The sequence below is a fragment of the Suillus bovinus genome (genome assembly GCF_016758785.1).
Source record: "Suillus bovinus strain UH-Sbo-P2 chromosome Unknown EDB93scaffold_3, whole genome shotgun sequence".
Lineage (NCBI taxonomy): Eukaryota > Fungi > Basidiomycota > Agaricomycetes > Boletales > Suillaceae > Suillus > Suillus bovinus.
Window position 1 is genome coordinate 712,994 of NW_024542059.1, and position 12,939 is coordinate 725,932.

Sequence of the window (12,939 nt, forward strand, 5' to 3'; positions counted from 1 at the left end):
TCCCCCCTCCCGGACATTACGGCAAGGGACATTAAAGAACAAGGAATGGCTGAAACGAGTGTGGAACAAGAATCGAGGGTACCGGGATATCAACGGACTCGGTGAAATTTAGGTGAATGAAACTAGGTTGTGTATAGTCACGTGCCGGCACATGCCTTCCCTCCGAGTTACCGTCATAGTCAAAGAGTGTCGGATTTTCGCGACCTCTGCCATACCAAAGACTATCAAATCAGTAAAACGGGGAGGTCCACGGAACTTACACCAAGCGGTCTATGATCGGCAAAGAGCCTGGTGCCCTGCGGAGTCTGCAAAAGTGGTCTCCTCCCCCGCATTCAAGAGTTCCGCATCCACGTCCGAGCTCGAAAGGCGAGTGCTTACGCTACAAAATATGCAAGTACCATCAGATGTCCCGGAAGCAACTTCGGAGTCTGTCGCGCGCTCTCTCTCTTACACGGATGAGGAGCTATCCTCCATGTACGAAGACTTATTGGAAATACCGCGGACTCAAAAATGTGTAGAGGTCAGGAAGCTCTCTGAAGAAGACAGGGATACACCTGCCATAATTGAAGTAAGAGAACGGGTGCAAATTTACGTACGTTGTTCACTTTAGAAAGATGGAGTTACGCACTTACAGATCTTATAGATGCGCGATGGAGATTTTTCTAGTGCGGAAAGGGCAGTAGAGTCTTTGAAGGTAAGTACTATAATTCCATCTTGTTTTTTTAGATGCTCATGAACAAGTTAGCTTTCTGGTGTCACACCACCTGAAGACATCATCAACATCATGCTTAGACATCACGCACTGCACGGAAATATAGAACGATTGGAAGGATTCATGGTAAATATCTTAACCGGTTTGTATTTGATGTATGCGCTTGCAACTGTCTAACTATGTTTTTACACAGGCAAACCTTCCGAGACTCAACGAGATCTGCACATCAAGGCCTACCTGCGTGACCCGGCCGTCTTTGCGTCGCGCGCATTTCCCACTCGTGCCATCGACCTTCTGCACAAGTATGAGGCTTCTGGGCTCCATGCTCCCATGAAGTCTTATACGCGTATCATATCTTCGCTATTATCTGTCCGCCCCTCCCCTTCACCTCCTTCGATATCCTCAACACCGGACGTACCGTTGGGACGACTGGCGGCAAATTCACAAGCTTGGGACCTTTTCGCTCACATGCGCTACGTGGCGCACCCGACACCAGATGCTCATCTCTACGCGGTAATGATCCGTACCTGTGCTTTGACTCCTTTAGCTCCCGAACCTGAGCGTGCCCTAGACCTGTGGACTGAGATGCTCGATGCGGGGATTGTGCCGACCCTTGGGGCATACGACGCAATCATCCGCGTTTGTGCGAAGGCTGGAGGAGAATGGGTCTCTGAAGCCATCCGGTTTGCACGGCAAATGCGCGACCGCTTTGGAGGCAGTTCTTCTGAAGTCGGTGGTGGGGACCTTCAAGGGGTTGGTGGGCTGCGTACTTGGACGGCTCTGCTGGATGGCTGTAAGCGCGTGGGCGATTTGGGGCGGGCTAGATGGATCCTGGCAGAAGCTGTAAGAGCTGAGGGTTTAAATGAGGAGATGATGCAACACATGTTCCACGCTTATGCCGCGTATAGACCCCCATTCAAAAGGGGTGCAACCAGGATCTTGGACGACGGTGCGGTTGTAGCACGAGCACCAGCTGCTCCTCCAAAACAAGACGGATTGCTAGCAAGCGCTACTGACTGCTCATCAGACTTGCCTTCAGATTGCGATACAGTCCCGACCGATTTCTCGCATATGGGTACCATGCCTTCCTTTTCACACCTCCCGCCCCAATCATCAGGCGAGGTCATTGCAGAGGCTCGGGCTCTCTTCCAAAGAATTCTTCAAGATACCAACCCTACCTCTCATTCATCCCCTAACATGCCTCTTGGCCCTCTCGCTGGAAAATTCAATGTCAGACTCACACCACGCCTCTTCAATGCGTACATGTCCGTGTATTACTCGCATGCGAGTCTCGAAAGTGCGCGTGATGTATTTGAGAGGCTGTTTTCTTCTTTTGGCGTTGGCCTTATGGGTGATTCACGCACTTATGTCGACGCACTCGAGAAGTGTGCACTTGCAAGGCCGCGTGAACGTGACATTGCAGGAAAATGGGTTGATGAGTTATGGGCGCGCTGGGAAGAGCTTGAGCGCAAGTGGGTCGATGGGTTCACAGAGACGACAGTGACTGCCAGGCTGGTCGAGAGAGCGCACACTAATGTCAGAAGAGTTCACCTTTTGTCAGTCTTTTATTTTCCAACATTTATGGTCATACCAATCCACTCGTCAGAAATGGTGATGTTGATCGTGCAATTGCACTAATCCGCATGTTTATATCGCGGTATCCTCCGACCGCGCTACTACCTCTAGCCCGCAATCCATCGTCTGCTCATATAGATGCTCCCAGTCAAGATGCCATTAAAAAACGTACAATCACCCTCTTTGCGAAACCACCCATCCTCTCGACACGTACAGTTCTCAGTAATTCATCCGCTACGCCTCGCCCCCTTGTGCGCCTCACATCAGCCATTGGTACACCTGACGAGCGTGTCCCACCCTTGTTAAGTTTTTCGGATGTGGAATTGCTACATGCTCGTTTGGTAGAGCAGGGTAGGGGCAAAGAGGTGGGATTTCTCAAGTGGGCATGTAAGGCGTATGAGGGAGCACTGAGAACTCGTAGGGAAGCTGTTCTTGGAGCGCGGGTTCCGGTTGGGGAGGATGTTCGATGAGAGGTGACTATCGTCCCTAGTATATCTAAGTGAATTAATTGCGGTTCTAATTAGGGAGAGCAGTTCGAGTTGCAGATACCGATGGGCCGACTGCCTCGTGCATTACAGATATGATACCTTCCTACCGATTTTCAGAAGTCACACACAGTTACGACATTCATGCATTATGATGATCCAAACAGTCGATGGAGGTCACAAATGAGGATCGCTTTTCTCGAGCACGGCAATATTGTCCATACCACGACGCCAAGTCACATCCGCTAATATGTATCGTACATAGTTCGATTTCGAATTCAGCTGCTTCCTGAAGTTCTACGCAAAGCTTCGCGCTTCAAATCTCAAGCCTGGACAGCACCCAGGCTTGAGTATCGGAACAAAAATATCCTAGCAAATGCAAAGTTGCTCCGGCACGAGGGATCTCTTAAGAATGACTCGGACGTGCGCATAGAGTTTTGCGCCCCAGGGTATGATGCACCATTTGGATAGAAAGTATGGCCACACTTTGCTCGATCATCGAATTGGGGTCGCGCATTGCAAGCATGAATGCATGACGCCCGGTTATATTTTGTTCGCTTACCGAGCGCTTAGGACATTCTTCGAGTCTGGTAACTACCGGCTGGGCCGTAACTTCCTGAAGTTCCTGTGCAGCCTCGTAAGCGCTCATTCATCGATGCATCTTTCAACTTGACCGCATTCAACGTTCCATCGAGAATTGCACCCAATCGTCCATCCTACTTTCTAACTTAGCGTTGATATTTTCGTTGCTTAATTGTTTCACCCCTCAGACTCTTTTGACTTCAAACGAATTTACAGCTTACATATCGACTCCTCAGTTAACATCGTATGTCGTCCCTTCAACCATCGCGATCACGATTTCTAATTACTACACCGTCGAACTGAACTAGTGCGTGCTTCCCCGACTCATCCTATTCAAAATTGTGCGACCTATTTCAGATGCGAGGACAAGACTTCGTGATTGATGTACAGTTTGCTTGGGTCCGTGGTGTCTTTTGGCGCATTCATCCAACACTCGAAACCGAATCACAGGCATATTGCAGTCAGTAGCCTGGTCATTTGAACCTGTTAAACAGATTAGCGTGAAGAACATCCATGGCAACTTTTTCAACTCGCCTTGTTTCACATCCTGAAGGCCGGATCGACATTTAGAGGCACGAGGCCTATCCGCTGTGCAAGCACTTCATCGACGACTACCGAAGTGTTGTCCCAAATGTAAATTTATCGACCCAGATTGTTGGAACCTATAGAGTACATCAGACATGATCGCGCTGCAAATGAGAAACTAGATTGACTTGCCTCGGCGATCACTGGTATTGAACTACTGTTCCGGATCTGCTTGACTCTGACTTGAAATTATCTGCTGTGTGTCTTTCAGCATGCTCAGAAATTGACAGTAAAAGGCCTCGTACACCTGAAGGAGTAGAAATCCTTGTCGGGGAGATTGGAGCGCTTCGGTGGAGCTACGCCCTTGCGGGCTTTGAGTGCGTGCCTCAGTGAAGTTGCTATTGCTACTGGGTGTCGGCCTGTTGTGGGCATCCATTGGGTATATGTAGTCGCCATTGCGTGTCAAGACTTGAAACAGCACTGAAGTAAGCTTGGCGGTGTTCGGTGTTATTCTGGTTGTTTTCCGCGTTGTGGACGACGCATGCTGGATCTTTCAAAACTAAGTTTTTTTTCACACTCAGTACTAGTAATAATACAGTGTCCCCGATCAAGATCAATTGTCTTGACTCGATCACAAGCTCTTAACGACCGTCATCATGTTGGTTGAAACACTCGAGAAAGCCCAGTTTTTCTATCAGTGCTTCATGAGATCCCCCCTCCCGGACATTACGGCAAGGGACATGAAGGAACAAGGATGGCTGGAATGAGTAGTGGAACAAGAATCGAGGGTACCGGGATATCAAGGGACTCGGTGAAATTTAGGTGAGCGAAACTCCGCGGGGACTTACACTGAGCGCTGATACACTAGTAACTTCAACAAGTCAATGAAGTAACACGCAACGTGGTTGACGCCTTTCCGGACCTCTTATAATCTCGTCGGTGTTGCAATGCACAAGTTGTACATAAATCTCGCCAAGAGGACCTGCGTGAACGCCATGAATTCAGGTCGTTTCTGAGGTATTAATCATAAGTTTCTATCCCATGCCAGTTATAGTTAACTTCAAGCTAGTCGATGCGCCCATACACTGCCTCGATAGGCACCATCGTGATCAGCCGAAGCTAACCAAGCGAATCGCGTCGGTATCTTCTTGAAGGCTGGGACCATCAACACGATGCATCGCCGTGCCTCCACCGAAAGCTGTGTATGACGCAGAATGCAACTCGTGTAGGTTGCCTAAATTCCCATTTGTGCCAGCATAATTTACTTATTGCCGATTCCTTCGATAAACCTAGAATTTGTACATGCTTGATAGGTAATGATGAGAGACCACATGATGGTACACGATGCGGACTTCTGTAAAGCGGTGTTTCATCTTCCTTCTGGCGTTGCATGAGGCTGTATTTCATCATCTTGAAAGGTATACTCTCCTTCTATAAGCCCGCTTACATACTTATCTGCACAGAAGCCGCATAGCTCGAATCACATAACAGATCTAGATCTATGCGCTGGTCCCGTGTCCGTTTGTGGCTGCGGGATATATAGTACGGCGCAAACCTCGCTTTGCTGGGAACGGGTTCAAGCCTTAGTCAACATCAATGTCTTCCTCAACGCAGACCCTCATCCCACAACTTCACCTCGGGAGCACGTTCGGCGCACTGTTTCTTGGGGTCACCTTTGCAGCAATGTTAGTAACCTATCTGCTCACAAAGCTTAGTGCTTCATCGGGTCCTGTCGTCCTAACATATCTCACGGAAAAACAGTCTCTTTGGTCTAAGTAACGTTCAAGCTTTCGTCTACTTTCAGACCCACAAGGGCACAGGGATATCGTTCTCTAAGCTAGCCGTACGTCAATGCTTCCTCCCCTCAGTTCAGTCGTTGATGCTACATTAGGTCGCCTGGCTTTGGTATGTACTCTCGACTTGCCATCATCGAGCTCAGCGGGTTTACGCCCTTCCCTTGAATTTTAGGATACTCGACGCACTGCATCTGGCCTTGATAGTCCACTGTGTGTATTATTATTTAGTTGCCCACTACGCGGACATAGACGCACTCACAGAAATTGTGTGGAGCTTCAAAGTGAGTTTTGTTGGGACCTTCGTGCAGCCTCTGCTATGATACTGATGGACTCGTCGTGCAGCTTCAAATAATCATCGATGTAAGTGGTTTTCCCATGGCACTGCGATCCGCCTACACATCCATTTTAGGTTCTAATTATCTACGGGGTACATCTGTAAGTTAGAAGTGTACTGTTATCTCCGAATTGAAAGACTCATGTGATGATCGCAGTCTATATTTTCATCGCATATGCATAGGTATGTATTCCTCTATCGAGCCAATAGGTTTCTATGACTAATTCAATGTGTCAGTCGCCAAGGGTCGATCAAAGGTCCTCCCTATAGTAGTGGTGGGTTTAAATCGATAATCGCATATCATGGCATTGATTTTGATGATGGCAACATCAGGGCGTAATCGTCATTTCGGGTTCAGGTGGGTTTGTCATTTGGTATCCCTCTTCACTCGATCTTGATTTTTTCCCCTTCAGGTGTTGCCATCGGTGAGCGTTCGAAAACTCTGTACTTTGACAATGGTTGGCTCATTGTAATCCAATGACAGCCCTTATTTGGGCCATGTGAGTAAAACAACGTGCTCCCTAATTATATAAATCGCTGATAGCGAGTAGCTATCGGTGTCATGTGTTCTCGGATCTGTTTAAAATCGAGTGGTCGACGTATATGACTTTGGGCACGATGACTTTTGTCGATTTCATTATTGCATCATCGCTATGTTATCTCCTCACTGTTTCCCGCACTGGATTCTCTAGGTAAGAGCTGTCTATTTACGTCGTGGGATTTGATAACCAACATGGAGTACTTAGCACCGATTCCATGTTAACAAAGCTCATGGCTTACGTTATCAACACAGGCTGTCTGACGAGGTATTTCACCTTCCACACCAATCCACATCTTGACTCATATTTCATGCAGCATATGTTCAATGACAGCTATGATTACGGTAAGCTTCCAACAATTATACTGCCCCATCTTGTCTCTAAGCCCTTACAGTGCGCAATGATGCCGCAAAATTTCATCTTCCTCGGCATTGAATTTTTACTGGCGAAATGTATGACCCAAATCATTCTCAGAATGTCGTGCTGATTCACTGGCCCCTTTTCAGTATACGTCAATTCGTTCCTTGCCCTCCTGAACGCGCGATACTACTTGCAGTCCGCTGCAGAAACTAACAATTCTGTTGAAGTCCAAATGCGCCATGGTATCTACCGCCCCGATCTGAACGTTGTGGTGTCCCAAGACGAGGAATTCCAGGGATCCCAGAAAAATATGTCTAAACATCCCAGCGATGATGTTGTACATCTTACTCGATCTGCCAAGGTAAGTAGCTGTGTGATTGGCGAAAGTGGAAGGGTCCTGATTATCACACTTTAGCCACATCGGCCCATTGAGGTGACTGTAGAGACGAATTCTTTCTCATCGGTGTGATGTATCAGTACTAGTATACATTATCATGTATCGTCCGTCTCTTCATTGTATCAGAATACCGCGCAGCTAGTGTGAGGACAAGAATCTACATTGAACATATATAAGCGCAAAACGTTTGAATCCTGGGCCACGGAAGTAATTCGCGTGACTGTCATGTGTGTGCACCACCTGAGCTCAGCTGTTCACTGTGCTCAACCACTTATCCCTTCTTTTTTCTCTGCGTCTGTGACTGGGCGTGCGCCACCTGAGCTGCACTGTCAGTGTCGGTGGTCCCTGTCTCTCCCTCGCCATCATGTGACACCCAAAACGCAACACCTTATGCTTGAGAGTTACATCTATAGCCGACGACATATTCATCAAGAATGATGATCAAAGAGCAAGTTCGTCTACATCCTGACTTCTTGAAGTTCCAAGTTTCAGTTGTAGTGCTTAACTATCACCCCATTGATGACTTCTTGTTCCACACCCTTCTCTTCGCCATTCTCCAGTTTCGATTGGCCATAGGCAGATGTCCTCGCTTTCCTCCATTATTTCCATTGTTGGCGCCTCGCTATCGACGCAACGCCTGTGAATTCCAACTCTCTGCAGGACTGGACTTTCGGCCATCGGCACCAACTTGACATCGTCGTTGGGCATGACGAAGTAGAAGACTCCGAGGCGAGGGTAGTTTCTCTGATCCTCTGGAGGCTTTGTAACACGATGGATCGTGCCCTTGTAATACCCGCCGGTAAGGAAGTCCAATGCATCGCCTGCATTGACGACCTATAATACTTTCATTATGTAGTGCGTTGAGACGTAGAACATGGCTGCGTACGAGTGCATTTTTGATATGGCGGACCCAGTGCCATTTGCCTTCACGAGTCAGAATTTGCAGTCCAGCGACACGCTGACTCCACAGAATCGTAATGCTTCCATGGTCTTGCATTAACACTGGTGAGCACAGGCGCTAGTTTCACGATGATTAAGGTCACTAACCTACGTGTCCCTTCAGCCAAATGTTCCGTGTTTTGGTTTCCTCTTCTTCTGTCCGTGGGTAACTGAACTGCATAAACTTGTGAAGACTATGAAGAAGGCGGCACTTACTATTTCATGAACCTGACTGATGGATAGGTCAGCAACGATTTGGAATGTTTCAAAAAGTATGTACCAAAAGTCTCCCCAACGGCGTCATAGTCATGAATGTTGACCAGCGTGTCTTCGGGTAGCTCGAGGCTGCGTGCAATAAGCCTGATTGAAATGTAATCAGGTTGTCATCCTAAGTGCGACAGTGATATGTATGTGCCTCAGAATGGGATGTAACACGTTGAAGTGATTGTGTTTGCTAAACTCCTTGATTTCCGGGAGAAGAGGACGGAGGGTCTCCGGGTGTCCTCGTTTGGTCACATCGCGATTGACTAGAAGGGTGTCAGGCGAGTCAATGAAAAGACACAAATGCGTTCTGCTCACTGTTATAGTGCTCGATCTGGTCGTGGACCCCAGCATCAATATGCTGAATTCGATCGACTTGCGTAAACCAAACGTTCGTATGTCAGTCGAGACACGACGACCACGCACCCAGTACTGTCGTAACTTATAACCTTGGTATGAGCCGCTTTGTTTCATTGTTCCGGCATAAGTTTGTTTCTCGCTGTCACTAACCGCCGAGAAGGGTAGGTCTGCGATGTCAAATATGCGATCTGTCTGCATCGAGATGATATTAACGATCCACACGACATGAAAATTTGTTTCACCTGGTCTTGCGAATACCCGTGATTCACCACGTAGAAGAACCCTTGGTTAAGGAGGGCCTCCCTTACTTCAATTGCTAGCGCGGTGCGGCCTTCTTCAGTGTCGGCTTTCGGAATGTCAATGATAGCAAGGTCGGCATACTCCACTGTCAATTTACACCTCAGCGTTCGACATTAAACAGAGAACTTGACACAGACAAGTTTCTTTACTAGGAGGTGCGGCAACATAATGCGGTACGTAGGGTACAGTGAGGCTGGGCATTGTGATGCGATTGGGGGGGGGGGGGGGGGATTGTACCTTATCAGCCTAGAGATCTTATGACCACGCGGACCGCAAGGTAGGAGCAGCTGATCACCTCATTATCAGGGTGTATTACACACATCTTGACTAATGCACATTAATATCGAGGGAAATCCTGGCCACCGGATGCAAGGACAGGACTTCATGATTGATATACAGTTTGCTTGGGTCTGTGGTGTCTCAGGCTTTTGGCGCATTCTTCCGACGCTCGCAGTTTGCATATCGCAGTCAGTAGCGTAGTCATTTGAACCTGTTAAACGGATTAGCGTGAAGAACATCCATGGCGACTTTTTTCAACTAGCCTTATTTCACATCCATGAAGGCTGGAGTAGTCAGCGCTGAAGTAAGCTTGGCAGTGTTGTTGTTCCCCGCTTCAACACCAAAACCAAGATTTTTTTTACACTGCCATCACACTGATCACGATCGAATGTCTTAACTCGATCATAAGCCGCTTGATGTCATCACGTTGGCGAGAAACTCCAGCTTTTCCATCACGACAAAGGACACGAAGGAACAAAAATGGCCGGTTTGAGTAGTGGAACAAGAATCAAGGGCACCAGGATATCCACGGACTCGGTGAAATTTAAGTGAGCGAGACTCCGCGGGGACTTACACTGAGTGCTGATACCGGTAGCTTCAACAAGTCAATAAAGTAACGCGCAACGTGGTTGACGCCTTTTCCGCAAGTTGTACATAATCTTTGACACTCAATGGGCCTGCGGTCGTTTATCTCACCAAGAGGACCTGCATGACACCATGAATTTAGGTTGTTTCTGAGGTATTAGTCATGAGTTTTGGGGTAATGTTAGTTATCTCTAGGTTGGTCAGTACGCCCATGCAGTGACCACCTCAACAGTCATCATCATCATAGCAGAAGCTAACCAAGCCTCGAAGATCATGGAATAATCCGCATCGATATCTTCTTGGTAAGATCATCATTCAGATTTATCATTAAGTGCCACGATAAATCCCGGTGCTTCCACCGAAAGCTGTGTATGACACAAAATGCAACTTGTCTTTCGCCTTGTAGGTTGCCCAAATTCTCATTGATCCCACTTTGTGCCAGCATGATTTACTTATTGCTGATTCCTTCAATAAAATTAGAATTTCTACATGTATGATATAGGCAATGACAATAGGTAATGATGGTGTTGCATGAGGCTGTATTTGATCATCTTGAAAGGTATTGGCAATACTCTCCTTCTATACGCCCACTCACATACTTATCTGCACAGAAGCCACACAGTTCGGATCACATAACAGATCTAGATCTATGCGCTGGTCTCGTGTCCGTTTGTGGCTGCAGGATATATAGTACGGCGCAAACCTCGCTTTGCTGGGAACGGGTTCAAGCTTTAGCCCACATCCATGTCTTCCTCAACGCAGGCCCTCATCCCACACCTTCACCTCGGGAGCACGTTTGGCGCACTGTTTATTGGGGTCACCTTTGCAGCAATGTTAGTAACCTATCTGCTCACAAAGCTTAGTGCTTCATCGGGTCCTGTCGTCCTAACATATCTCACGGAACAGTCTCTTTGGTCTAAGTAACGTTCAAGCTTTCGTCTACTTTCAGACCCACAAGGGCACAGGAATATCGTTTTATAAGCTAGCTGTATGTTGATGCTTTCTCCTCTCAGTTCAGTCGTTGATGCTACATTAGGTTGCCTGGCTTTGGTTTGTACTCTCCAGTTGCCATCGTCGAGCATGACAAGTTTACGCCCTTCCCTTGAATTTTAGGATAATCGACGCTCTGCACTTGTTCTTGATAGTCCACTGCATCTATTATTATTTAGTAACCCACTACGCGGACATCGACGCACTCATAGGAATTGTGTGGAGCTTCAAAGTGAGTTTTGTTGCGGCCTCCATGCGGCCTCTGCGATGATACTGATGGACTCGCCGCGCAGCTTCAAATAGTCACCAATGTAAGTGGTTTTTCCCATGGCACTGCGATCCGCCTACACATCCATTTCAGGTTCTAATTGTCTACGGGGTGCAGCTGTAAGTTAGAAATTTACCGTTATTTCCGAATTGAAAGACTCATGTGGTGGTTCGCAAGTCTATATTTTCATCGCATATGCATAGGTATGTATTCCCCTACCGAGCCAATAGGTTTCTATGACTAATACTATGTATCAGTCGCCAAGGGCCGATCAAAAGTCCCCCCAATAGTAGTGGTGGGTTTAAATCGATGATCGCATATCATGGCATTGAGTTGATGATGGACATTAGGGCGTAGTCGTCATTTCGGCTGGAGGTTGGTTTGTCATTTGGTATCCCTCTTCACTAGATCTTGATTTTTTTTCCCCTTCAGGTGTTGCCATTGGTGAGCGTTCGAAAACTCTGTACTTTGACAACGGTCGGCTCATCAATGATAGTCATTATTTGGGCCATGTGAGTAAAACAACGTGCCCCTAATATATAAATCGCTGATGACGAGTAGCTATCAGTGTCATGTGTTCTCAGATCTAATCAAAATGGAATGGGCGACATTTATGGCTTGCGGCACGATTACTCTCGTCGATTTTGTTATCGCATCATCGCTATGTTATCTCCTCGCTATTTCCCGCACTGGATTCTCTAGGTAAGAGCTGTCTGTTCGTGCCGAGGGATTTGATATACCAACATGGAGTACTTAGCACTGATTCCATGTTAACAAAGCTCATGGTTTACGTTATCAACACGGGTTGTCTGACAAGGTATTCCTCCTTTCACACAATCCACATCTTGACTAATATTTCATGTAGCATATGTTCATTGTCAGTTATCATTACGGTAAGCTTCCAATGATTATACTGCCCATCTTATCTCTAAGCTCCCACAGTGCGCAACGATGCCGCAAAATTTCATCTTCCTCGGCATTGAATTTTTAGTGGCTAAATGTATGACCCAAAGCATTATTAGAATGTCGTGCTGATCACTAGCCCCTTTTCAGTATACGTCAACTCGTTCATCGCCCTTCTGAACGCGCCACACTACTTGCAGTCGGCTGCAGAAACCAACACTTCTACTGAAGTCCATATGCGCCATGGCATCTACCGCCCAGAGCTGAACGTTATGGTGTCCCAAGACGAGGGACTCCAAGGATCCCACGAAAACATGTCTAAACATCCCGGCGATGATGTTGTACACTTACTCGATCTGCCAAGGCAAGCAGCTGCGTGATTGGCGACAGTGGAACGATACTAATCATCACACTTTAAATTTAGCCTCGTCGGCTTATTGAGGTGACGGTAGAGACGAATTCTTTCTCGTCAGTGTGATGTATCAGTACTAGTATGCGTGTATCATGCAACATTCATCTCTTCATTGTATTTGAATATCGCACAGGTGCGGGGACAAGAATCTACATGTCCATTATACGTCTATTTATAGGTTTCATATATCGCCGTCGCTGTTACCTGGAGGTTAAAAATAGCTACTACTGCTTCAGAGTGGTGACTCACGGACTGGACAGAACTTTGCGTGATCTCTCCTCCCATGACAGCATCTAACTCGATGTCAATTTCTTGCCCAGGTCATAGTTTTGTCAGC

At 47.2% G+C, this 12,939-nt stretch overlaps 5 protein-coding genes across 5 annotated transcripts; 4 read left to right on the forward strand and 1 right to left on the reverse strand.

Moving 5' to 3' along the window:
• Position 1: 1 nt before the first annotated feature.
• Positions 2 to 696, forward strand: EDB93DRAFT_442115 (uncharacterized protein). The gene has a single exon (XM_041456382.1). It carries the CDS (start codon positions 152 to 154, stop codon positions 608 to 610), a length of 459 nt encoding a protein of 152 aa, XP_041312808.1. The 5' UTR covers positions 2 to 151; the 3' UTR covers positions 611 to 696.
• EDB93DRAFT_442357 (uncharacterized protein) lies at positions 195 to 2,968 on the forward strand. Its single transcript, XM_041456384.1, has 6 exons — positions 195 to 474; positions 530 to 592; positions 644 to 694; positions 746 to 854; positions 906 to 2,268; positions 2,319 to 2,968. Exons 3-6 carry the CDS (start codon positions 644 to 646, stop codon positions 2,755 to 2,757), a joined length of 1,962 nt encoding a protein of 653 aa, XP_041312809.1. The 5' UTR covers positions 195 to 474; positions 530 to 592; the 3' UTR covers positions 2,758 to 2,968.
• Positions 2,969 to 5,368: 2,400 nt separating this feature from the next.
• On the forward strand, positions 5,369 to 7,464 carry EDB93DRAFT_441706 (uncharacterized protein). The gene is made up of 17 exons (XM_041456381.1): positions 5,369 to 5,564; positions 5,641 to 5,722; positions 5,771 to 5,784; positions 5,848 to 5,956; positions 6,018 to 6,035; positions 6,085 to 6,110; positions 6,167 to 6,192; positions 6,247 to 6,284; positions 6,343 to 6,367; positions 6,423 to 6,434; positions 6,494 to 6,509; positions 6,561 to 6,701; positions 6,756 to 6,815; positions 6,865 to 6,892; positions 6,943 to 7,000; positions 7,055 to 7,269; positions 7,324 to 7,464. The coding sequence occupies exons 1-17, from the start codon at positions 5,476 to 5,478 to the stop codon at positions 7,375 to 7,377; spliced, it is 1,011 nt and encodes a 336-aa protein (XP_041312810.1). The 5' UTR covers positions 5,369 to 5,475; the 3' UTR covers positions 7,378 to 7,464.
• Positions 7,465 to 7,774: 310 nt separating this feature from the next.
• On the reverse strand, positions 7,775 to 9,726 carry EDB93DRAFT_442406 (uncharacterized protein). Its single transcript, XM_041456385.1, has 10 exons — positions 9,303 to 9,726; positions 9,108 to 9,250; positions 8,932 to 9,057; positions 8,824 to 8,866; positions 8,660 to 8,771; positions 8,525 to 8,604; positions 8,461 to 8,476; positions 8,353 to 8,414; positions 8,192 to 8,295; positions 7,775 to 8,139 (listed from the first exon to the last, which is right to left on the reverse strand). The coding sequence occupies exons 1-10, from the start codon at positions 9,364 to 9,366 to the stop codon at positions 7,807 to 7,809; spliced, it is 1,083 nt and encodes a 360-aa protein (XP_041312811.1). The 5' UTR covers positions 9,367 to 9,726; the 3' UTR covers positions 7,775 to 7,806.
• Positions 9,727 to 10,773: 1,047 nt separating this feature from the next.
• On the forward strand, positions 10,774 to 12,570 carry EDB93DRAFT_1245631 (uncharacterized protein; the record flags this gene model as incomplete). Its single annotated transcript, XM_041452337.1, has 15 exons — positions 10,774 to 10,862; positions 10,936 to 11,017; positions 11,066 to 11,079; positions 11,143 to 11,251; positions 11,313 to 11,330; positions 11,381 to 11,406; positions 11,465 to 11,490; positions 11,545 to 11,582; positions 11,638 to 11,731; positions 11,784 to 11,799; positions 11,849 to 11,989; positions 12,045 to 12,104; positions 12,153 to 12,180; positions 12,230 to 12,287; positions 12,341 to 12,570. 15 exons carry the CDS (start codon positions 10,774 to 10,776, stop codon positions 12,568 to 12,570), a joined length of 1,029 nt encoding a protein of 342 aa, XP_041312812.1.
• Between the last annotated feature and the right edge of the window lie 369 nt (positions 12,571 to 12,939).

What these genes read in the sequence shown, in the direction of transcription:
- EDB93DRAFT_442115 (XM_041456382.1), top strand. Translation starts at nt 152, where the DNA reads ATGCCTTCCCTCCGAGTTACCGTCATAGTCAAAGAGTGTCGGATTTTC.
- EDB93DRAFT_442357 (XM_041456384.1), top strand. Translation starts at nt 644, where the DNA reads ATGCGCGATGGAGATTTTTCTAGTGCGGAAAGGGCAGTAGAGTCTTTG. An exon ending in CATGGTAAATATCTTAACCG is followed by an intron (nt 855 to 905) that starts GTTTGTATTTGA and finishes GTTTTTACACAG; the next exon opens with GCAAACCTTCCGAGACTCAA. An exon ending in GTCAGAAGAGTTCACCTTTT is followed by an intron (nt 2,269 to 2,318) that starts GTCAGTCTTTTA and finishes TCCACTCGTCAG; the next exon opens with AAATGGTGATGTTGATCGTG.
- EDB93DRAFT_441706 (XM_041456381.1), top strand. Translation starts at nt 5,476, where the DNA reads ATGTCTTCCTCAACGCAGACCCTCATCCCACAACTTCACCTCGGGAGC. An exon ending in TCCCGCACTGGATTCTCTAG is followed by an intron (nt 6,702 to 6,755) that starts GTAAGAGCTGTC and finishes TGGAGTACTTAG; the next exon opens with CACCGATTCCATGTTAACAA. An exon ending in CAATGACAGCTATGATTACG is followed by an intron (nt 6,893 to 6,942) that starts GTAAGCTTCCAA and finishes AAGCCCTTACAG; the next exon opens with TGCGCAATGATGCCGCAAAA.
- EDB93DRAFT_442406 (XM_041456385.1), bottom strand. Translation starts at nt 9,366, where the DNA reads ATGCCCAGCCTCACTGTACCCTACGTACCGCATTATGTTGCCGCACCT. An exon ending in GTGTTACATCCCATTCTGAG is followed by an intron (nt 8,605 to 8,659) that starts GCACATACATAT and finishes CATTTCAATCAG; the next exon opens with GCTTATTGCACGCAGCCTCG. An exon ending in GCCATATCAAAAATGCACTC is followed by an intron (nt 8,140 to 8,191) that starts GTACGCAGCCAT and finishes AAAGTATTATAG; the next exon opens with GTCGTCAATGCAGGCGATGC.